Source organism: Chaetura pelagica, unplaced genomic scaffold, assembly GCF_000747805.2.
Source record: "Chaetura pelagica isolate M959 unplaced genomic scaffold, ChaPel_1.0 scaffold235, whole genome shotgun sequence".
NCBI classification, from domain to species: domain Eukaryota; kingdom Metazoa; phylum Chordata; class Aves; order Apodiformes; family Apodidae; genus Chaetura; species Chaetura pelagica.
This window is the reverse complement of record NW_009953215.1, coordinates 1,691,016-1,716,166: the sequence shown is the minus strand read 5'-3', so window position 1 is coordinate 1,716,166 and position 25,151 is coordinate 1,691,016. Positions and strand designations below refer to the sequence as shown.

The 25,151-nt window shown below is 39.5% G+C and overlaps 2 protein-coding genes across 6 annotated transcripts in view; both read left to right on the top strand.

The window, feature by feature from the left end:
• ACTN2 (actinin, alpha 2) overlaps positions 1-17,585 on the top strand; it is a 68,440-nt gene extending 50,855 nt beyond the window's left edge. For 2 of the 5 annotated variants that reach the window (XM_009997582.1, XM_009997581.1), the window contains exons 13-21: positions 3,686-3,794; positions 4,622-4,762; positions 5,698-5,880; positions 6,942-7,076; positions 7,558-7,737; positions 8,104-8,250; positions 13,764-13,841; positions 15,681-15,839; positions 17,133-17,510. In XM_009997582.1, the coding sequence (XP_009995884.1) occupies positions 3,686-3,794; positions 4,622-4,762; positions 5,698-5,880; positions 6,942-7,076; positions 7,558-7,737; positions 8,104-8,250; positions 13,764-13,841; positions 15,681-15,839; positions 17,133-17,291 (1,291 nt within the window). In that variant the 3' untranslated portion in view covers positions 17,292-17,510. Of the gene's footprint in view, positions 1-3,685; positions 3,795-4,621; positions 4,763-5,697; positions 5,881-6,941; positions 7,077-7,557; positions 7,738-8,103; positions 8,251-13,763; positions 13,842-14,723; positions 14,790-15,680; positions 15,840-17,132 lie in introns of all 5 variants that reach the window. The other 3 variants (XM_009997578.1, XM_009997580.1, XM_009997579.1) reach the window with 3 other exon arrangements.
• Positions 17,586-20,423: 2,838 nt separating this feature from the next.
• The window catches only part of MTR (5-methyltetrahydrofolate-homocysteine methyltransferase), a 56,420-nt gene continuing 51,692 nt past the window's right edge, over positions 20,424-25,151 (top strand). Inside the window, 2 exon segments of the mRNA XM_009997596.1 lie at positions 20,424-20,538; positions 24,017-24,147. Coding sequence (XP_009995898.1) covers positions 20,424-20,538; positions 24,017-24,147 — 246 coding nt within the window.

Sequence of the window (25,151 nt, the reverse complement as noted above, 5' to 3'; positions counted from 1 at the left end):
TGCTGAAAACTGTTGTTTTTGGAGGAGCTCTGCTTTGATTTCTACTTCTCCAGGCTCTCAGTGCCTGATTTTCACTGAGACTCAGTAGCTCAGTAATGCTAACTGCCCTTGGAGAGCATTGAATGAAAGTTTATGAAGGTCAACTTTTACTATTAGCTGCAAACAAATGGGCAACTTCTATTTAAATATTGATTTTAATTATTTATACAGAATTCCTCACACAATGATATCATTGTGGAAAATGCCAATTTCTTTCTCCATTCATATTTTTAAAGACGGATTGACTAATGTCTGCATGCTAAGAAGTGTGCATTGGCACCTGATCCAAAGTCTTTTGAAGTCTGTGCAGCTTTTTTTTTTAATTATTTATTTTAAATTTTTATTTTATTAATTATATGAGGCCCTTACAGAAAGCATCATCATCTGTGCCTAAATTCGTAGTCAGTACACATCCATGTTCTGTTTTAGCTAGTCTCTTTCTTGGCTGCCTAATGTTGCTGTTTCAAAGAAGAACACTTGCTGTGTGACCTTCAACTCTACTAGTTGCAGTTCCTGTCCTAATAGTTGCTGCTGCAGTAGCTCAGTCCACTGTGTTCTCAAGGTTAAAGTTGCTAAAAGCTTCTTGATTGGTGCTGCTAAGACAAAGGATTTTTGTGTGTGTGCAAGCAGGTGATTCCAGCCTGGCTTCTGCTGTTCCAGCCTGTGTAGACTTAGAAATCTTTGGCAATGAGGCGTGACAAGGTTTGGATGGGCTATATACAACGTTGGAAAGAGGCGTTTTTAAAATGGGATTTGCCGTCTCTGATGTAGCAAATGCTGAGTAGAACTTGAGTGAGCTGAAATATTGTACTCATTTATGGTCTTGTGGGCTCTTTTCAAAGTTTTCAGTCATCAAGATAAAAGTTTTGGAATGTAGTTTTTTGCTTATTCATCACTTCTAGCATAGCAACTTATTTTCATCCAAGAAGACCACTATGCAGAACACTGATTTGCAGAGTCTTTTTGACTCTGGAAACCTGGGCTCAAATTGTGCTTACGTGCATGATTAACATGAGTCTGGTTCTGGTTGCTCAGCAGGCTATTTTTGTGACACTATCACTGTTCCTAGGTGATCTCATACTTAAGTGCTTCTCTGGATTAGGACAAAGTTTGACTAAATTTTTAATTCTTTACAGATAAGATTGAATTACATGTAGGATCAATAGGAATAGCTTAGTGATGTTTAAATTCCAAAGGCTGTAGATTTCAAACAACTAAAGAACACTGTTCTCTTTGAATCTCTGTAATACATGTACAACAGTACTTTGTCTATGCATCAGAAGGAAAACTTTTTTTTTTTAGAAAATGTGAAATCAGTCTCTTCACAGCTTCAATGTTGAGAGAGATACAAAACTTAATAGGACAAGGAATGTAAACCTGTGTTTTAATTCCAAGTCAATAATCTCCGATGAGTTGTTATTTCTTCCTTTGCTCCTGATTTGAGCAGAAAAATGTTATTTCACACCTATTTGAATTAAACTACAGAAGGCCCAGAATGGCAATGCAACTACACTGTTGTTTAATGCCATTTGGTGAACTAACATGATTTTTGACTCATAGTTGCCCTTTCTACAAGTTGTTTTGATAATATTATTCTCCTATCTAACTGCCCACAGCACATGTCCCTGGAAGAAACAGGATAGCAGAGATCTTACGGGGAATGACTGAACCTCCCTGGCAGAGCTGGTGGAGGAACGTTGCACATTACCTTCCAGGACTTTGACCAGAGATAGTACAATCAGTCCCTCACTTTCATGAAAGGACACCTGCCCTTATCCTAATCAACAAAAGGAGATAAATGGTCCATTGAAGCAAAAATAAAATTTGCAGTACTCTCAGGGATGTGACCTGGTATATCTCGAAAAAATACCTTGTCCATATTCTGGTATATTAGATTTGGTATGTGGGAAGAGACCAGAATACAAATCTCCACATCCCATCCACTTAGTGAGCTCACAGCTCACACAGGAACATAATCTAATATTCTCAATATGCTATAATTAAAAACCCCCACGATTTCCAGCCAAAACCTCACAGCAGCAAAATATATCTCAGCCTGTTTCATCCAAATCTTCATGCTTTTAACTTAAAATTTCTTAACAAATAGATGACTTCTGTTGCGTCCATTGAAAGCTAACAAAAGGGCTTGCTCAAAAGGAGGAAGCAAGTTTTTGAGTTAAGGAGCCCTTATATAGTGTGGCTTGCTAGCAGCCTTCTCCTACCATGTAACAGTTCTACTTTCATAATTTTGGGTTGATTTTGCTATTTTAAAAAATTGTTATGGTATTTTATTTTTACTTGTTTTACCATTCTTCACTTTCAACACTCGATTCATTGTAGCATATCTGAAGTCTCTTTCAAACAGAATGGTTCACATTCTCCTCAGCTTTATCCCAACCTGATTGCTCTGACTAAGCTTAGAGGAGGAAGCATGAACACTGCCCCTGGCTTACAGTGTAGCTTCACAGAGGAAATCTACCTCTGTTCTCATTTTGATCTCTGTGATTCTCTAAATTACTAGAGGAAGTGATTCCTCTTGCCAATTGCCTAGAGAAGAATGTTCAAAAGAAAGGAACAAATTCTATCTGTATTTAACAAATTCAATGCTTGTTCAAGCAATGAAGTAAATCTTAGCTTCATATTGCCATGCTGTCACATAATCACAACATCTGCAATATTTACTACTGGGCAAAGTGATCTCAAGGAGCAGCCAAGAGCTAAATTCAGTGGCTGATGATACACCAATATGAGTGAGCTTCTGAAGTGTCAAACATATGTATTTTATTAGGGTCATGATGGCTTCAGCAGAAACAAGGGGATTATCTGCCATTGCCATAAAAAATTCAATTTTAAACACTCAGTGCAGAATCCCAGAACAGAGCCTTAAAAAATCATTCCAGTTTTGGCAGAACAGTAAGTTGCTTTCTGTTAGGATGATATAAGCCTGTTAAGCAGGTGAAAAAGCAATGCTAACTGCTACATCCTTTGTGGGTGCATTGATTCATGCTGGTGGCATATGTGGGTCTGGAGATTCCTGTTCTCTGAAACAGCAGCCAGTTCTAGAGTGTGAGGAGTTCCTGGACAGGAAGATGTAAATTGTTCTCTGTGCCCCAGATTTGGCAGCTCCTATTAGTATTGCCAGGCCTGTGAGAAAAAATTGTGCTTTGAATGCAACCTGAGGTCTGCTTCTCAGTTAAATAATTTCAGAGCAAATGAGGCTGGAAAGGATCACTGGATTATTTAAAACAAAATAATGCCAAATAATTTAAAACTCTTATCAATCTTTAGAAACTTGATAAAGCCTCAGACTGAAGTGCTCTGGTCTTCATGAGATCAAACTGCTTCTGCCACAGGAACAGCCGAGACAAAGATGGTTAGAAACCTTAACTGCCTTTAATACCTGGGTGTCATAGATGGATACTAGATTTTTCTCACAACAGAGGAGGCTGATCGTGTTCATGTGCTGTGCTTCTTGAAACACTGAATGTCTAGACCACATGTCTGTACTGCAACTCCTTCCTTACCTGGAGGGGAAGTACTGCAAAAAAAGAGAAGAATTACTGAGGACCAGTGGGAGCACGTAGACATTGCAATTGCTCCTGTCTTTCAGAAAGTCACACAGATTTTTGTCTTCACTCTTTCTTAGTGAACTGGACTACCACGATGCGGCGAGTGTCAATGATAGATGCCAAAAGATATGTGACCAATGGGACAGCCTGGGAACACTTACTCAGAAAAGGAGAGAGGCACTGGAGGTAAACCATATAACAATGATCAGCAGCTCAGCCATAGCAGGGAGGGTGAAATAAACAATTTTTCCAACCTGGAAACAGTGCTATTGAACATCTACTTTGGAATCCAAAAAGCAATAAACCCTTTGCTCAGAACTCCATTTCATTTTGCTGTGATTTCATCAGATTGAATTGCTCACAGCAGACTTGACAGTGCTCAGCTGCCAAGGACAGTTCTAAAGCAGCAACAAATGGAATGTGGTTTATAGCACCACTTGTTGGCAATTTGATGTCCAGCAAGGATAACAAAATCAATTAGGTGCTTACCTTTTTCATACTTGTCTGAGCTTAATCAGATGAGGTACAGGATAATGGCCAGCACTGAGTTAATATTTTGGAACTGAGTATCCCAAACCATTGAGCTACTTTCCAAAATCTTGTTCCTTAAGAAAAGAGGAAGTCATACACATGTATGCTAAGGTGGAAAATAGATGCCTAACTCTTCTGTTTTATACTTACAATAAATTAGTAAAGCAAGATTAGCAGATTTTAATTGATTTGCAGATAGATCCAAATAACAAAAATGCTTAAAATATCAGTAGTGAAAAGGTAATTTCACCTGTTATCTTTCAAAGACATACACCCTTCTTAATGTATTGGATATGAGAGTATCTTTACTACAATTAGTCCTATTGCCTTGAGTGAGAATCCTTAAAACAGATGATATATTCAGTCAACAATACAACCAGTAGCTTTTGAAAAGATGAGGCATGACTTTGTGTGTGGGTGGGTATGTGTGTGGAATTAGATCTTGCTCTAAGGAATATTTATTTCATTCACAACCTGTACAGAGGACGGAGAAATTGCTTGAAACAATTGATCAGCTTCACCTGGAGTTTGCCAAAAGAGCTGCTCCTTTCAACAACTGGATGGAAGGTGCTATGGAAGACCTACAGGATATGTTTATTGTTCATAGCATAGAGGAAATTCAGGTAAATGGTTGTCTATTTTTTGGTTTATGGTCACAGAGAGACAAGAAAAGAAGCTTTTCCTTTTTGGAGAACAGAACATGTGTAAGAAAAAAAAAATACATACCTGTCCTGACATTTTCTTTGTGACAGCCAATGTCTGCTCTATTATAAACAGGGTTCTTCATTAGTTTGAAAGCATATTCCATGCATCATGGAAGAAATGATGGTCCTGAAAAAGTCAGTGAGGACTGTTTAATGAATGTATCTACATGTATTATTTCTAGTATCTACAGATACATGGAGACACTGTATTTGACAGTCTGGGAGAGCAGCTCTGATTATTTAGAATCACAGCACCATTTTGTTTGGAAAAAATATTTAAGATCATCGAGTCCAACCATTAACATACCAAGCACTCTCCACTAAACCATGTCCCTAAGCACCACATCTACACCTCTTTTAAATACCTCCAGGGATGGTGACTCAACCACTTCCCTGGGCAGCCTGTTCCAGTGCCTGATAACCCTTTCAGTGAAGAAATGTTTCCTAATATCCGATTTAAGGCTCCCCTAGCAAAACTTGAGCCCATTTCCTCTTATTCTATTGCTTGTTACCTAGGAGAAGAGACCAACCCCCACCTCGCTACACCCTCCTTTCAGGTAGCTGTAGATAGCAATCAGGTCTTCCCTCAGAATCCTTTTCTCCAGGCTAAACAATCCCAGTTCCATCCCTGGCCATCCAGCCGGTTTTTTTTTACCCAGCAAAGCATACACCAGTCTAAATCATCTTCAGCCAGTTTCTCTAGGAGAATGCTGTGGGCAACAGTGCTGAAGGCTTTACTAAAGTCTAGGTAGACAACATCCATAGCCTTCCCCTCATCCATTTACAGCAGATCTTCCAGATGTTGGTAGAAACATTACAGTTTTCATGCTTTCCCTCTCTGGTTCTGATTTTAGAGTTTAATCTCCGCACACGATCAATTTAAAGCTACTTTACCAGAGGCAGATGGTGAAAGACAGGCCATACTGTCAATCCAGAATGAAGTTGAAAAAGTTATTCAGAGTTACAGCATGAGGATAAGCGCCAGCAACCCTTACAGCACTATTACTGTGGATGAGATTCGTAGCAAGTGGGAAAAGGTAATGTATGCTAAGTACACACAGGGCATTGTAACATAGTATTCTAGTTTAGCAGTGGTAGAATAGTCAGATAACTTTACAATAAATCTGTAAATTATTCTAGGTCATCAGATGCCAGAATGAACTTTCTACAGTATCTTACACTTTCCCTTTTGCTAGGCTTGCTTCACAGTATCTCTTGCTCTCACCACTCAGTACTACTTACGTCCTTTATGGCTTTTCGGCAGGGCAAGAGAAGCTTGTGTTGAGGCTTGGGCAGAGCTGATGATGGGCCAGTGGATGGGCCAAGGGCTGCCATCAAAAGAACAGAAAATGATTGTATTCTTTCTCTCAGTATAAAAAGTAATTTGTTCTGCTTTTCACAAATGTTGTGAAAAGTTCACATCTTTGGGACTATTAATGTTCTGTCCAGTTAGATTGAAATTGGCAATCAAAATTGGCAATTACCTTAAAAAAATTACTGGAGGGATGGGGATTAAAGATAATGTATGAATTTACCCAATATACAAAGTTACATGGATAAGAATATACCCTCAATGGGCTATAAAAAACAAACAATAAGGACTAAGGCCATAATCTCCCAGGGCAATCCAGAAGGGTAGGCTAATAAAAACATTTGCAAAGTATTTGAGTCCTTCAGGTACACATGAAGAACAAAATGTGTCTCATCTTACTGTAATGGCTGTGCTCAAATAGAATGTTTTGCACTGATTATTCTTAGAGCAATTACGTAAAGGTTGAAAAGCTGCCCGTGTTTCAAAATATAAACAAAGTAACTGCTCTAACAGCAGTTAAAGAATTGTCTTGAACTTGAATCCAGCCAGAGGTGAGAATTTCTTCTCTCCATGTCAGTGTCTCTGGTCAGGCTGTCCAAGACCATGTGAGCAATTTCTTATGTTAGCATAGAATAGGCAGATAAAACAGCGATCATGTTTGTGGCTTGTCCTTCTGATACCAACCTTCAGAAAAATTAGAATTAGTAACTATGATGTATTTGTTCCATTTGCTTTTAAACTAGTCCATTATGCCTACTCTCACATATTGCTTTCCCACTGCAACAGGTGAAGCAGCTAGTGCCTCAGAGGGATCAATCCTTGCAGGAGGAGCTTGCCCGCCAGCACGCCAATGAGCGCCTGCGTCGCCAGTTTGCTGCTCAGGCCAATGTCATTGGGCCATGGATCCAGACCAAGATGGAGGTGTGTGCCAGACCCTCATGCAGAAGCTGAACAGAAGCTGGTTTATAATTTGTTATTTCTGCTTTATATACAGGACAACAGCAATCTCCATGATAGTTCACCAGCTGTTTGATCCTGAAGTATTTAACACCTGTTAAGATGATTTTTAAAACTGTGGAAACTTGTACAAATGGTACCTTGATGATGAGCAGGAGATGTAACTTTGAAGAATCAGTCACTGAACAATTACTGTGTAGCTTCTGCTTTCTGTAGCTGAAAGATATGAGGATCACTGGGATCTTTGTACTAATTCCAGAAATATATGTGCCACATTTATTTTGAAATATGTTTTCTACAGTAAAATTTATTGTCTCCACTGTATGAAGGTTTTAGTGCTATTGCTTCTTAGTATGAAAATATTACATATTTATGTGAATGTTGGTCAAATTAGCAAATCTGAATCTTAAATGTTGTGTTTGTTTGTCTTTTTTTCTTCTGACAGGAAATTGCCCGCAGCTCTATTGAAATGACAGGGCCTTTGGAGGACCAGATGAATCAGCTGAAGCAATATGAGCACAATATCATTAATTATAAACACAACATTGACAAACTGGAAGGAGATCATCAGCTTATACAAGAAGCTCTGGTGTTTGACAACAAGCACACCAACTACACTATGGAGGTAGTCATTTACTCCCCTGTACTTGTTAGTTTATTCTGCTGTTAGTTCTTTGTGCTGTAGAACTACCTCCCCTGATCTGAAGAGACTGGAACAGAGGATGGAATTTGGCAGACTTTCCAATAATCTCATAAGACTTGTTTTATTTTCACTTATTTTTATTTCTACTGAAGAAGTACCCATTTAGAAACCAGTTCCATATTTTTCTGAAGGCCATTTTTTTTAAGGATCCTTGGTCACAAAATAGAGTTAGTGGTATAGAAAAGGTATCATAAAATATTTATAGATGATTTTTTTCTTACTGTACTTTTTGTACTCATAGAAGAATATATTTGATTCTTTAATAAATCAATATTTTCTCTTTCATAGCACATCCGTGTTGGATGGGAGCTCCTGCTTACCACCATTGCTCGAACTATCAATGAGGTTGAGACTCAGATCCTCACAAGAGATGCCAAGGGTATCACCCAGGAACAAATGAATGACTTCAGAGCATCATTCAATCATTTTGACAGGGTACAGTACTCCTGCTTTTTCTCAACTAGCAATATTTATTGTTCACAAAAGCAAGTTTCTTTTCATTCCAAATGTAAGCCTGCAGTTAAAAAAACTGTGCTGCAGTAGCAATGAGTTTTTTTTAAAAAGCAGAAAATAAGATCATTAAACGAAAAATTTTATAGCCTTATGAAATCATAACATTGTACAGATATGTTTAAGATTAATTTTTACTCTTTAAATGTAGTGCAAAATTATACTTCTGCTAATACAATTCTGTAGTTGTTTTTTTTTTCAAATAACAGGCAGAACTGAATGAATATGTGTTTTAGAAAAAACTTGCCCCTTTATTTAAATGCAGTGTAGCATGCTTTATGTACTTGCTAGTAGCTTCCATCTCATTTAATTTAATCTTATTTTTAAAATTATTTTCTTTAATCCAAAATTTTCTTCTTTTAATCCCAATTTGTCCCCCTAGAAACAGATTTGTAGAAAATATAGCTGGAACACTGAGAGCTGTGAAGGAAAATCCAAATTTTCCTGTCTGGGAAATAGGTTGTTTTATTCAGTTATCTAATTATGGGTGAATAAAAAGTAGGAGTGAAAACACTATTGTGAAGATACTTAACTCACTTCTTCTGTGAGTTATGGAGTATTCATGGATAGAGGTTTAAAAAGGTATCTATTAATAGACACAGTAGCAAAATACATGCAGACAGGCATCTGATGATCCCAGCTGGAGAACAAGCTGTACATGAGTTAGCTCTGCTGGCTCTGCTCACATCAAACTGCCTTCAAAACCAAGTTCACATTTCAAATACTGGAAAAAGACTACCATAATGCAGCACCAGGCTGTTGTCATTTTCCCAGTATATATTCTTGTAGTATGCAGACTGTGCTTAATCCCTGATTTATATTCGGCTTCCACCTGAGTCAGCTCCTTCAAATCATATAGCAAAATGCCACTTTCATTTCAATGACATCCTGTTTGTCCAGCTCTATTCAAAAGGGTTACCCATACCTGGACTTATATTTGATGTGCATTGGATGACAACAGCCACGGTTTGCTAAATATTCTTTAGAATATCCTTAACGGTTTAGAAAAAAAAGCAGGATTGCCAAACCTCTGCTTTCTGAAGAAACACACGAGCATAGGAAAGGTTAGCTACACTGCAACCAGGAACAGATTTTATGGAAAATCTTAATGTGATTCCAGCACAGCATAATTCCTTTTTATATTTTCTAAGGAAACAGAAGATAACATCCCAGAAGCAGAGATAAATTTCCTGGGGTGGAAGGAAGTAGCATACTAAATGGCTTTCCCCATGCACTGGAGCAGATAACTGAGCAATTAGAGCTATTATAAGCAGACAGAGTACCAGGCCTGGATAAATTACATGCCAGTATTTGAGAGACCCTATTAAGGGAAACCAGGGACTTTGCACAGAGATTTGACAGCTCCCTAATGGTAAGGAATCAACGTGACTAAATCTATTATATCCTACATTAGATGGCCATTTCTAGTTTCCCTGTGTTTTTTGTAGTTCATAGGCGAGTTCTCTGCCACACTCTAGCAATGCTGGTTCAGTGACTGAGGAAATATGACAGGCATCTTGTGGTGCCTCAGAGTCTTGAAGGGAGAAGCTAAATCCTATGCCAATCAGCCCTTTGTTAAGGATCTTCAGGCTTTGCAGAAATAGCAAGACTTGGAAATATCAAAGGATTCAACAGAGCCGAGACCTTAGGAAAGGCTGTATGGCCTGGAGGAGGGTGCTTGTGTCACGTAGCTGGAGAAAGGATGGAGATGGGCTATGACAATAACGTGCAACACAGAAGTGCTTCCTTTCTCCTAGATCCTTGTCAATCCCTGGCCGTTGCCTTTCTTCAGGCTATAATTTCATGGCTTCAGGTAGTGTTCCTGCTGCCCATGCTTTTGTTGCAGGAAGCCTGAGTGGCTGGGTCAGAAGGAGATAAGTGCTTCATCAGTTGCTATGGCCTCAACAGCCTGGGCCTGCACTGCAATTAGCTTCAGACCTTACCTGCCTGCATGACAGATACCATCCAAAGGCCTTAAAAACGAGGCCTGGAAGGATCATGTTAAGAGAAGGACCATTTTGCTTATGGCCCCTTTTGTATACTCCATCACTTAGCACCAGACATGGGAAACTGGTCTAGGAGGACTTTTGCACTGCCAACGGTGCAACAAATATGTCCTTAGCAGCATAATGCAAGTTAAAGAAAGAAAGAAGGTAATATCTAAAACCACTCATCCATCAAGACAGGCTTTCTGCAGGGAACTGATAGTAGAACCACTGATAAAAGAGAAGCTTATACTGATTAAATTGCACTCTAATTTTAATGGGCAGATCTGACTCAATCCACACAGGCTAAAAGACATTGAACAAACATGTTTGAGAAAAGCAGGCTAGGTTTTCATTTTTATATTCTTCCTATGTCCTTGTACTCTCAAATTCTTAGTGTTGGTGTATAAAGGACACCTGGGGTGCTTCAGAGTTACTTCAGCATACAAAAATAATGAAGTCTTTAAATTTTGCATTTAGATAGAGAAAGCAGTAATAAATTATTTTATGGTCTTGAATACCTAAGATAGAAATGAGTATGAAACTGGATCATCTGAGTGTAAGCCCTAACACGAAAAATACTGGCTTCTTAGTGTCAGATGGAATTAGCAGCATCTGTTCCAGTTTTGTTGCACTTAGCAGCATTTCTGAATGCCTGACATACTTTAAAAAATACACAGAAAGAACTGGATTGCATTTCACAGTGAAAAATAGCCAGAAAACCTCCCCAAAATTAATACTGTCCCTAAACAGTAGGCTTTAAATACCTAAGCATAACAGAAACACTTATGCATGCTACAGCTTTGACTCCTTGGACGTTTGTCCAATTTAAGATGTATCTTAATGTTTGATGCTTAGCTTGTGTTGAGGATATCAGCAAAGTACTAATATGCAGAGTATCTCCCTTCCACATTTTAAAGATTGTGTTTTGGTACACATAAACATAACAGCTTTTTATAGAGTGCTTCCAAAACAATACAATTTGCTTATAAATCTGAGGAAGGAACTCCTATCTTTCTCCTCAGGAAGAAAAAAAAATAATGTATTAAACAAACAAAAAAACAAAAAACCCACCTCCATAAAAAAATAATGTATTAAACAAACAAACAAACAAAAAACCCACCTCCATAATCCATTAATTCTGCAACTGATAATCCTTTGAAAGAGAGCTAAATAATCAGATGAATTGTTTTAAATGGCTTCTGTATCTTGAATATTTGAAAGAAATTTTTTTGGTATTTTACAAGGGTTTGTTTTTGAGGCTATATGCCCTTGATTCTAAAACTGCAGCAAGAAGGTGAGGACCATGCACATAAGAAATACAAGGGCAGGAAGAGCTGCTTTTCTTTCAGTGCATCCACCAGCAGAGATGTGCTAGCACAGGAAGTGTTACAAGTCATCCTTCTTAAAGGCAAGTGGTAAACACATCTCCCTTGGGGCAAGGGGGAAGCCCTCTCCAGGCTCTTGTGTTTCTGGCAGGCATGTACGCACGCTGGTACCCCAGAGGTTCCATTCCTGAGGATACTGCTGCTTACCTATCCTCTTTGCTGACAGCTGTGCCCAAAGGCACAGTCTAGTTGTAGGTACAAATTTAAATCTCCAGCAACTCTGGTGTATTTCCTTCCTTAATGTGACTGCATAGAGAAAAAGAAAGAAAGTGGGACACAATGTCTGAATCACAGAAGCAGCTTAGAAGTGTTCAAAATGGTGCATAGCTGAATTATGGTATGCAGACAAACTGGGACACCAACACAGATGTGTTGTCAGTCACTGTTTTTTAAGTCTTTTAATGCAGGGCTTCCTTTTTCAGACTCAGTATATTTATATTATTTATTCTATTATTTATTCTATCTATTCTATTATTTTTATTCTAAAAAAGATTGCAAAGTATGTGACTAAATATCTGCAGCTGTGTGCCTGATTAGGGAACTCATGCACAACTGACCACACGCCTTTCTGGTGTAGTCAAGTAGCTAATAGTCCTCTATCAATGCCTGGTAGTGGAAGTGGAGTGATAGGATTTGTCTCTTAGCTCCCATTTGATGTAATTTTGTTTGCAGTCAGAGTAGTATCTTTGGCTTTAGAAATAAGGTAAAATTAGCTGACTTCACTCCTGGAGTGACCTGCCGTAGTCTGTCTCCAGGATGGTTTTTCAGCCTAGATCAACATTTTAAGATTATAAAATAAGCCATTTGGAATGCTTCATGTCAGAAATTATCCTATAACATGGAAATATTAAAGGAAAAAAACTTCACAGTGATTATGGCTTTTAACTAAATGATGTTCCAGCTTTGCAACTTTATCTTGTAATTGTCTTCCCACTGTTATTTCTCATCTTCCCTTTATGGAGCTGGTGGAGATTGATGCAAAGGGAGTCAATATAATAACAGCATGATATATAAAAAATGCATAGCATTATGAACTTAAAAAAGCACCACTTTATCCTTTTAGTATATTAAATGGACCCAGTGCATTTGTTAAAAATCCCATAATTTTAGTTATGCATAACTATATAGAAATTAAAAAAAAACAAATTATTCATCTAGCAGGCAAATATGTAGCACACAGGAAACCTTGGATCTTCTCCAAACTCTCAATCTGTAAAATCAATAGGGCTAATCATTTTTAATCTTAGTAAATCTCTTTAATTATATTCATGTTACCTCAGTCTGAAGTACACCTCTAATAGGACACATTTTGTATGAAGAGCAGGGAAAAGATGAGACTGTGTTTTTAAGAAGCTAGTGTCAATTTCTTCACCTGCAAAATAGGAAAAAATATTGGTTCAAAACAATAATCCGGTTGGATGTGGTGTTATGAAGAGCCCTTTAACCTAGAATTTGATGGGGCTTTCAAAAAGTCAGTTTTCAAAGAAAAAAAAAAAAGATCATTAAAGGATCAAGATAACTAAAAGTAATTTATGTCAGTTACACATTTATTTTGGTTCTAGACAAAAGATTAGTTATTTTTTACTTCTTTTCTAAGACATGCATATTCAGTCATTAAGTAATATTATCAGACCAAGAGTGAAGTATCAGTAATTGCATGAGAAAAAAATGTCTTCTCCAGGTTCAGTGATCTATGTACTGCATCTCACCTACACTGTATGACAATAGAAAATGAAGAAAGCAAATGGTGGTCCAATAGAATAAAAACTGCCTTGTCAGCAAAAATGTTAAAAATGCACCTGTAGAGGAAGCACAGTTTTAACTCTTTAGTTGAAATAAACACCCTCTTTGACTAAGAAAAAGCCTAAAACATGGAACTGCAGAAGTTGTACACTTTTTGGATCATTCATTGCAATATTTTGACATTACTTTTCCATGAACTTCTGTAAAAACATGGTTATTAATACAAGAGTAGAAAATTCTTTACTAACCAACTAACCTGATCTGTGATTTTCCTTTCTTTCCTTTCATCTTCCCAAATGCATGACCTGTGATGGGATGCTAGGATGAATCTGACAATCTACATTCTGATGAATTTAAAGCCTGCCTCATCAGTCTAGGACAGGTTGGAAATGACCTGCAGGTAGAGGAAACTGGTACTGTTCTGTTTGCAGATAGGCCAATATAACAAGAGCCAAAGAAATGGGGGGTTTAAACTCCAATATATTGGTCATAATGCTTTGAAAAGATCCTGCCTCTGGGAAGAAAACTGGGTTAGATGGACTGTCAGCATCACTTGGAACCGTATTTTTTATACATTTTTCAAAGATTGTTCAGATTGTTTCTTTTACTTGGTTTGAGACGTTTTATTTGGACTCTAGTAGATTACTATAGGGAGTTCCTGTGCTTCTTGCCCTCAGACTTTTTGCTAGCTTTCTTTTTCTTCAGACTCAACACAAGTTCTCTAACTGCTCTCCCCTGATTTAGGATGACACAATTCTATCCAAATCAGTACATTACATTATATCACCAGACAGAGGAAACATTTATTTATCTTCTGACTGTCCCGCTCTGAGCCAGGATTGCCACAGTTATGCTATTGCTGAAAAATGAGCAACCTCCTTTTATACAAGGTCTTCAGCTGACCTCCTCCAGGGAGGCAACTTGAGCTTCTCCTGAGTCTGACTAAACAGTTTAGTAACAAACTTCTCCTTGCTCTTCTCTTTGTCTTCTCTGGTTGTGTTCTCTGTATTCTTGTCTCATTCACTTCCTCTCCCTTATCTCTCCCCTGACCTTTCCTAATGTTACTTTTTGTGGTGAAAATGTCTGTTTACTGTGTGTAATATGTTAGCTACTTCTTCCTCCTTTAAAACTGATGATGATTCTGGTGACCTGCTTGGGCAATATCAATGATTACTGTTCATGCACTGGATCCCATATGCCAATGGTCTGAACTCGTCATCTCTCTGGAAATTACCTTGGATTCTTCAAACCTTCCCTTCCATATTCCTTATTTGGTCAATAGAGGAAGAATGGATTGATGGACCATGACGATTTCAGAGCTTGCTTAATTTCAATGGGTTATGATTTGGTATGAATTCTAAGAAACAACAGCAACCGATGCTATTAACAGCTTATAACCTTAACCACAGCAACACTAAAGCTTATTTAAAATGACAGAATACTAACAATGTAATTTACACTAGAAATACTAGATTCTTATTTCTTTGTTTTTTTTCTTTATTTTCAAATTATTAAAAATGAAGTTAAAAGTAAAACTAGACACCTGAAAACCATATTCAGTGGTCTGCTGCACTGCCCTTTGAATTAAGGAAACTTTAAAAGTTTAACTTAACTGTTATTAAATTTTTTTTCCTTTTCCTTTTTTAACTGCATGAGGAAGAATGAGTTTGATGCTGTTTAATTCTCATGAACTACCTTTGGGTGTTGCATTTGCTTTCCTTCACTTAGCTATTCTAAACATTTTCACCCAAATTCACCTTTTTAGTGGAACTGTCCTATGTTTGGCATTCAATTTTCTGAATTGTTTCCTGTACTTCTTAGTTCAGTGGGTCTGCAAATGCACTGCTTCTTGGGCTACTGTTTCATCTCCCTGTGCAGTACCAAAATTACAATGGTTTTTAGGATGGGGTGGGAAATGAAATGTAACTTAAAACAAGTTAAACAGGCATTGAGTGAGGGTGGAAGGGGGGAGAAGGGGCAGAAAGTTAAGTGAAAGGTACATACTATGTATTTAGGACAAACAGAATGTTTTTCAAAAGCACCAAGTCCTTTTTACAAAACTGGGGTGGGCTTTTAAGATCCCAGATTTCACTGACTCTGACATTTATGTTCCTGAGTCAGGAAGATGCTTAAAAAGACTTTGTAACCACTAGTGTCTGCTGGCTCATGAGAGAGATGGGCTGTTGGTGATTATTATTATGGTGACCATTTTTTTTGTGTGTTTTGGATTCTGTGAAAGGGTGAAGCTGAGTTTGCCCGAATCATGTCTCTGGTTGATCCCAATGGGCAAGGAACTGTGACTTTCCAGTCCTTCATTGACTTCATGACCAGAGAAACGGCAGACACAGACACGGCTGAGCAAGTGATCGCTTCCTTCAGAATCCTGGCTTCAGATAAGGTCAGTCATCACGCTCCTGGCTGTAAGGATTCAGTAGCCCTCCTATTTAGCCTTTCTTTGCTGAAAGTCCTCTGCAGCCTTCTAGTACTAGGGAAGCTTTGCTTTCAGTCTGTAAGACTTTAAAGAGAGCACTTGCCTTTTCTTGTTTGGAGGCAGGACTCAGCTGAAATGGGTGCAGAATTCAAGGCTTGGTTTCTATGCCTTGTATTACAGAGTGCCAAGATAAAACTACACATCTTAGACAAGACTCAGAGAGTTTGTCTATATAATGGGTGTATTGTACATGAGGTTATTTCCACACAACAGCCTTGCTTAAAAGAGAACTCATTCTGCATGTCATACTGTTGTCTAGATGTTTCAATGCAGAGTTTGGCCCTCTGGAGCATAGCCTGGGGGATTTGCACAAGACTATACCCAATTCTGAGCCATGTTGTGACCTGACAGCTCAACAGGGAGATGCAATGTGGGGTACCTTTATCCTAGGGGGAGCAGGAGGAGGAGCTAGTTACTGGGTATATGGAGGAAGCTCCTGAGTTTGGCATACTTTTCTCCCCACAGCCAGACCCACTGGCGAGTGAGTGGTGTATGAAGATGAAAGGGAGGATAATGACAACACAAGAGTTTCTGGAGGAGTCAGGGCCATAAACAGTGCTGCCAGGAAACCAATCCTGTGCTATGGGTACATCACATCAGTACAGGTCTAATTGCCCAAGCTTGCTATATTGATTTTCTCATTCTGGCTGTTTATATTGATTTTGTGATCTCAGTTACTATGAACCACAGTTTGAATTCCAGATACGTTCTCAGTAAGAATTTGTGTGGATGATGAAAGCCAAGGTCTCAGGAAAAAATGGTTTTCATTACTATTTTAAACAATATCGAGACTGTTCACATAGGGTATCCTTCATCCATCATAAAGGCAAGCTATTAAGAGCAATAATACATCTTTCATTACAAATATATTAGGACCTTGAAACTAACAGGATCTTCCTGTCAGTGGAAGGGGCAGTAGTGCACTTTGGAGATACTGACTCTCTATCCATGGATGAGCTGTGTCAGTAGCAGTCTGTCTGTGGCTGCACAGTGATCAGTAGCTGAGACTGGGTTTTGAACTGAAGAGTTTGTTGGTAAGACTGTCCTTTTCAACACATTATGGATGGAATATACAGAGGAAAGTATTTGGTCTCAGGAAAGTAGTTAGGATATCTGAGTTTTTAGTCACAGCAGCAAATGAATACATTTTGTGTTTTTGAAGATACATACTGAATTTGTCAATTCTTCCCCCCCTCCCAGCCTTATATCTTGGCAGATGAGCTACGTCGAGAGCTGCCTCCTGAGCAGGCTCAGTACTGCATCAAGAGAATGCCTCCGTATACTGGCCCAGGTTCTGTTCCTGGGGCTCTGGATTACACCTCTTTCTCATCAGCACTGTATGGAGAGAGCGACCTCTGATTGGATAACTTGCCATATTTGTATACCCACCTTATTGCCCAGATTGCTTCTCAAAAGCTTTGACAAGCTGATTTTAAAAAAGTTTTACAAATACAGTAGGTATTGTCAGTGTTAAGTGCTAGTAACTAAAGTAATAGTGTATATTAAAATGTGTGGCACACTAGATTTCTGCCTTGTTAGTTTTAGGTTGTCTGTCCTATACAATGTTATGAAATATATAAAACCCCCACGAGATGCTAACTTTGGAAATATCCATTCAGAAAATGGAATGTAAGACCTAAGAACATTGAAACTTAGAAAGTATTTCTCCATTTTCAAAATGTTTCTATACCATATGTGCTTCTTTTATGATGTTCATAAAACTACGTTAGAAGTCATGCTTTTTTCTTTCATAGAGCAATATTATTTTCCTCTAAAGATTTCTGATTTTCTATGCTTCTACTAGTGGAATTTAAATATTAAAATGCAGTTTTTCAGGGAAGAAATGTATCAACCAGGTAAACTACTTAAATACAAAAATAATCCAGATTATGTTTTTCTCTCTTAAAGATTGTTTTCTCTTATCACAAAGAATTGTAATATAGTGGGAAGAGGGGGGATGAGCTGAAAAGCTGATTAAATTGCAGGTTCTCTAAGCAGTACTTTGATTTTAAGCCTTTAACTTTTACAGCTGAGGGAGTATAACTTTTATAATCAGAAATGATAGGGAAGCTAATTCCATGTGAGCTGTTTTGTTTTGAAACCCTCATTCTTGTCTGTGTTAGGCAGTCTTTGTTTTTCAGTATAAGAACTTTCTCAGTGTAAGTCCCTTGTTGTACTGGTGGGCAACATTCATCTCTATCCTGCATAATACAAAATGCCATCTGAGCAAATGTAGTGTGATTGTCTTTAACTGTCCAGTGTTGAAATTAAGAGTTTGTCTGAAGCTCAGGCAGTTCTGTCTGTGTTACGCTCCTGTGCGGTAGCTGTTGTACTGTTGGGTTGTGTTTTTTTTCCATCTTGAAAAATGATAGAGAAATAAAAGCAGTAACTTTTTTACTTGAATCCTACCGACACTGAGGAAATGCAATGTAATCAAATAAAACCATTTACAAATGGTGAAGTGAGCTGTGCAGCCCAGTGCTATTAAAGCAATGATGTGCCTATTAAATAAAGTCTGCTTTTCAAAACCTTATGAGACTCTGGCATTGGCAATCATCTGGTGGTTCTCTCTAAGCAGTGGCAATATTTCTGATCATTAAGGGAGGCTTCAGTCTGCTAAAAGTAAAAGTTGAAAAAGTATGTCATGTATTTCTATACTTTATGTTTGCATGAACAACTCACCGTGTGCTGGAGGGACAGGTGTCACCTGAGCATAAATGCCCATTGCTTGTTAGACTCCTAGCTTAGATTGATTTCAGTGACAATTAAGCACTAATGCTCTTGCAGATGTTGGCTTTAACTTTTCTGTATCTTTCATTTTCCTCATGTACAGTATGAAGTGATGCTTTCACTGGCCTTTGCTTTGATATCTGTGCATGATTAAAATTCAGCCCCAAAGCAGGCACTCTGCAGGTAAGCTGCATGTGGTGGGAGCATTTTTAAAACAATCCCAGAGAAGACAGGCAATGACCAAATACTTCTTCCTCCTCCACCTTGTATACAAAGGCCAGCAGAGGACTCAGGAGAAATCCTAGGGTAGAACCACATCTCCTACAGTGCATGTACAGCTTTGCATGCAGTCAGAAGCTGCCACTGTGGAGACTGATGTGGTGCAGCTCAACATTTTTTGTGATGACAGCGGCTGTACAAACTAAGTCAGGAAGCTCTGCTTTAAAGCAATGGCATTTTTCATTGCATACAGTTGTATATGCACATGTAAGAAGCTAAAATGATGCTTGTGGCAAAAACATAAATGTAAACTTTATTAAAAAAAAAAAAAGACATCACATTTTTAAAAAGTTTTCACTCTTCTCCTTAACAATCAATACACTTCTATCAGCCTCTTAAATTTAAGACTAGCCCAAAACCCCCTTTATTCCATCAAAAAAAACAGTAAGTAGCTTTTAAATTTTATTTCAGCAAAAAAACCCAAAAACATTCTTTTATGATTGATCCCAGCTGACTGCCCTGCCACTCTTCCTCTTCTGCAAGCTCAGGCGGATTTCTTGCAAGGCTCTTTGTTTCTTCAAGTCAGACCAAGAGTCAAGATGGCCCACTTAGCTTTATATGCAGAGGACAACTGGACTAAGTATAGTGGAATAAATATTCTGCCTGAGTCATTTTGGAATAACTCCTTATGTCAACACCCATCCTAGAGTCATTACCCCTTTCTATAATGGTGGTATTTAACAGAAGTGTTACTCTGCAGACAGAATTGCCTTTAGCAGAGGACACCCATTTGCCTTTTTTGAGGCATCTCTCTTCCTAAAAGCGTTACCATCTCTTCTCAGATGAATTTCCCTTCTAACCATGTCACTAGCCTCTTTCTGCCACAGCCCTTTTCCCACTTCTAGCAGTTATCCTTTAGAGCTTAAATGTTCCTGACTGGAGACATTAACTTAAACCCAGTTTAATGATCTCAAGGCTCCCTTGAATTGGATTTTGAAGGCAGACACTTTATTTCTACTTGGTCAGAATGCAGTTATTCTTGATTTGTACTAAGACAGTAAATAAAGTAACATTCCTTTTGTTTAATATCTTTAGCTTTACCTGGTACTCCTGCAATACTTTTTAAATTAGACCTTTAAACAGACAGGACAGTATGCCTCTCCAGCCACTAGAGGTGTAAGAAAAGACATGCTGCAGGGAGTAGGGCAGGTCAGGTGCTGCCCTTGGGGCTGGGTGCAGAGCTGCCCACGACTGAGAACCACAGCCAGTGCCCAGGAGGCAAGGGGAGTTGCCCCCAGCTCCACAGCCCTTACCAACCCATGCCTTTGCTGCCTCCCAGCTCCTTCACCCCCTCTCCCACCCCAACCTGGTGGGGTCCTTGCATTTCCTTGACCCTGCTGGCCCAGCCACTGTCTCCCTTCTAACCCAGCTCTGCTGAGCCCCTTCTCTCCCTCCTCCTCCAGGCCATGGCTCTGGGCATCACCCACATCCTCACTGCTGAGCATCTTCCAGTTCATGCTGAGGGTGGGTGACTGGCCAGACATGGTCACCCAAGACATCCTGCAGCAGCCTGAGGAGCAGCAAAGTCATCAGATGACCTGGCTGCTGGAGGAGATGGAGAAGAGGAGCCAGGAGCCACATGGGTTTCCCCAGGAAGGTGTGCTTCTCGCTGCCTGCCAGCACTGGTGGTTCTGGGCCTCTGCTGAAGCCCTGCTTGCGCTCTTTGGGCTCTACTGGCTGCCCAGGCAGAAGAGCCCTGACTGACAACAGCAAGCAGCAGGCAAGTTTCGGCAGTGTGGAGGATAGGAAGGAGGATGACTAGGAGGACAAACCAGACCCTGATGACACTCAGGGTCACAAGTGCATGAAAAACGTGGGGACCTCTGCTGCCTTTGCCAAGCTCTTTTCAAGAACAACTTTCTGATGGGACTGCACCCAGCCATGGGAGCATGCAGGACCTACAAAGACCTGGGCACCCACCAAGACAACATCACCAAGCACCTGCTGCTTGTGCCCCTAAGACCAACAGTTGGGTACTTTTTCCACTTCAACTGAGCACTGTGGGGAAGGCACCAGATTTGATTCCTCCTACATCTTGAGGATAAGCTGAAGAAAAATCGGGGTTCCTGGTTCCCGTGGGGAAGTAGGAAAGGACTGTAGGGAATCCTTCTTCCTGAGGAGGAAGGAGCAGCAGGAACCACCAGCCTCTGAAGTGACTCTAAACCCATCCCCTGTCCCCCTGTGCCGCTGGGGGGAAGGAGGGAGAGAAACCGGGAACAAAGTGATCTGGGCCTAGGAAGAAGGGAGGGGTGGGGTGACATATGCAAGCCCTGCTCTTGGTGTTGTGTGTGTCCTGTGTGTGTTTGATTAGCGAAATTAAATGACTATTTTTTCCCCAAGTTGAGTCTGTTTTGCCCGGGACCTTATTTGGTGAAGAACCCTCCTTGTCCTTTGTCTCAGCCCAAGAGCTTTGTCTTCCTCATCCCAGTGAGAGTGTGTGTGTGGGGCGAGGGGGGGGAACTAACTGAGCAGACATGTAGATGTTCCTTTTGTTGTAGTGTTTGGCCCAAACCACGACACTAAAGTTCTCATTCTTGTTTCTTGCTTGAGCAATGTTGTATGTATACTGTATCTTCCCTAGTCTATGAAACTTTCTGGCTTTACTTTGGCCCTGTCTCAAGGCTATGGATTGCCTAGTGATCCCTGGACTGTGGGCTGAACCTGGTAGCATCGCTGGACCTAGTCTTGTTTGGGTACTGTGGGACTGTGTCCTTGTCTGAGGTTACTGCACCTGCCTGCCTTGCCATCACCCTCACCCCTATTCTGTCACCAAAACTCTCCAGATCTCCTCCAGGTGAGGCCTGCAGCCTCAACTGATTTTTAAGGCTCTGTCTGTTGGATGGAGAACTTCATAAATGGGTTGCTCTAGGCCCTCATCTTGTGGATATCTGGCAATATGGGTAAGAAGCTCTGCGAGGATGTAAGAACAGGAGGTTCTGAACAGGGGCAGTGCAGATCAGACTTCACCAGGCTGTGCTAATAGGAAGAAGCTGAGAATTTAATGTACATCCATGGCAAAAGACATTTTTACTCTTTGATGTGAATGCTGAGCAGGTTTTCCTCATAGCACACACTTTGCTGTGTGTGACCTGGCTCTTTTTCCCCAGTGTGCTTAGAATTTACCTTGAAACAATCAGCTCTCTTTTAATTTTTGGTAATATTTTAATCCCAGAATAGAAATGTTAATATAATTTGACTTAACTGGAACAAATAATTTGTATTTTGATCACAAAACCACACCCTCTAAGTTTTGAGGCTGTAAAATAAATTATGAAATATAAATTGTAATTCTTAAGCACAGGGGAAATTTTGAAAATAAAAATTAAGTAGTGCAATTTAGTAATCTGAATAGGGCAAGAATCCAGCTGCAGCAAAATAGAACAAGTGGTAAGTAACCTTACAGAACAGAATGCCAAGAATTGTGCTCTGAAATCAGATTAATCTCTTTTCCCTTTCAGATTTCTGCACGGTGCTGTGAATGCTTCACTCAGATATAATCCTCTGAAATACAGCTATTCTTTAGTAACATGAATAATTCCACTGTTCTTATTTAAATGAGGATTACTTATATGAATAGTCCATTGGGAACTGCATCCTCAAGAATAAAAGCAGATAATATGGGAATAAAAGGCACATTTTTGTAATGAATATTATAGAGGTATCTAAAACACATACCCAAAAGCTAAAAGAGCATGCTAAAACCCTGTGTTTGGTCTTCCACATGCATAAAGTGGGTATACCATTTAAATACATAGGTATGCAAGTAAAGAAACAAACTGGTAAATCAGATCTTTGGCACAGGAAAAAAATAATAATGAAAAAACAAAGATTCTTCATTTGCTTCAAACACTACCTGGTTTTAAAAGATCTCTGAGAGTTTAGCTGTGTCTGGAAGGAGCTTTGGAAAACGGTAATTTGAAAATACCTTCTAATATACTTGAATAATCAGAACACAATCTAAATAAAAGATTATTATTATTATTATTATTATTATTATTATTATTATTATTATTATTATTTTGCTAAAGAGACTGGGTTTTATTTACAGTTTAATCCTACTGCAATTAGGAAGATGTTAATGTCACTGAACCATCAGTTACAACCATCTTCGGAAGCCAGGATTTTCAGCATGATGGTAGATCTTTGCGTGAATAATACTAGGTCTGCAACAGATATTTAAATAAGACTCATTCCCAATAGTGTTAAGGTCAGGTTTATCAGACATGGGAATGATGGCACCTTTGCATTCTCTTCTCCTTTACTCCATTGCTCCTGCAACTCCAAGCTGCTCCTGGTGTTAATGTATGAAGGGGAACAGCATTTTGGCAGCCTAATTTAGTAAAATAAAAACAATACTCTGTAAGACAAAGAAAAAACTCTTTTCAAGCTAGGGCATGCCCACTTCAAATCCTCGGAGGTTTTCTGCAAACACATCATGTATTAAATTTATCAAAGAAATAGTTCAAAACTCTTTGTAGCCACAGCAGTGCAGCAGCCTTGGGACAGGGACGTGCACTGGGACTCTTAGCACTGCACAGTGCTGTCATAATTGAAACTAAACCAAGAAAAGGGACCTGAGATCCTCTAACATTGCACAACATATTAAGGCTGAAGTTCTGTGTTGATACTCCTTTGTTGGATGATCTGGTTTGATAACTGCTATTTTTAACCACTCATTCTTCAACTCTAGAGCATAATCTTGCCTCGGTTTTGCTCCTTCAGTTGTCTGTACTCTCCAGCTTCTCAAGCAGATCAAACACGGTCTGAGGCTGGATGGCTGCTGCTCCTACATCAGCTCTGCAGACTGTTCAGCTGCTGAGGAACCGGATCAGAGACCTGTTCTCACTGAAAACGGACCCTTAAGGAAGAACTGTGTTCAAGGGCTAGCACCCACACAAGGAAAAGCGTGGAAATACAAGGGTGGAATTTGAGACCAATTTTTCATGGCACCACACAGCCAAACTGGCTCAAACTGGTTGTGAAACTGCAGAGTAAATAGGATATGTGAATTAATCCTTTTCAAAAGCACCTTCAAATTTTCAGCTTTTTTTTTTTTTCCTTGACCTACTTTGCAGCACAGTTACACAAACAACTGGACCAGCACACGCAAGGAAGTGCTGAGCTGTGGTACAAAGATCTGTCGCCACAAAGCAACTGTGGAGACAGTCAGCTTTTTAACCTGAATCGCTGCCAGAGAAAACTTCCAGTATGTCATGTGGCATGACAAAACAATTGGACGTTGTAGAAAGTCAATCAAGGAAATACACACGATAAAACTCCTTAATGAATGGTTCTTAAAGCATTGCTCTTCTCTACGATATATGCAAATACCGTGTAAAAGCAATAAAATTAAGCAGTGTCTACAAGTGACTTTTGCTTCTGTTCTGTTATCTCTTGTTAACACAGAACCAGAAGCCTCTGCCTCTTCACCTGCAGTATTGGCTTCACTTTAGTCTTCAAACTAGCCAAGGAAGACAGGGCAGGTTGGTCAATAACCCAGACTTCCTTTTCATTACTGGAATTTTAATTACTAACACTTTAACTGAGCGCAGACGTTATTCCCCTGAATTATTCTGACTTTCGGCAAGTGTCTGCTGCACAGAGTCATGTTTGTCAGGCTGCTCTGCAGCTGTGACAGGCATTTCTTGATTTTAAAATGTGAGTCCTCGGAAGAAGTTGAGAGGATGGATTATAATGGACTATGGAGGTGAAATTCATGTCAAAATTAGGCACTTATTTGTTTTGTTCAACTGTTCAACTGTTCACCAAACTGTGCCTTAAATTGCTCAAATCCTTGTTTCTAGGTTTACACGCTAGTAACATGTACCCACACAGCACTAGCAAGTCTGATTTCTAGTTTATGGAAGGCATGTTTGAACGTTTCCTCTTCACGCTACGCTAGTCTTCAATGGCAATAGAATTGTGGGCATTTTTAAGACTTACTTTCCCTCCTTCTTCCCACAAAGAGAGGGCAGCTCATTTTGTTTAGCCCTCTCTGGCGGCCGAAGGATTACGTAGTAACTACGGGGACATGTGCGGCTACCAACATTTACCGCCAGGACAGTCGGAAGACCAGGCTTTGCTTTCCCCATTCAACCCTAACTTTACGAGCCACCACCCTCAGGCGGCAGGAGGAAAAGGCATCCGCCTCCTCGGGGCAGTTCTCCGCCTGCTCCTGCGGCTGCCTACACATCTCCCGCGGGGGCTGCC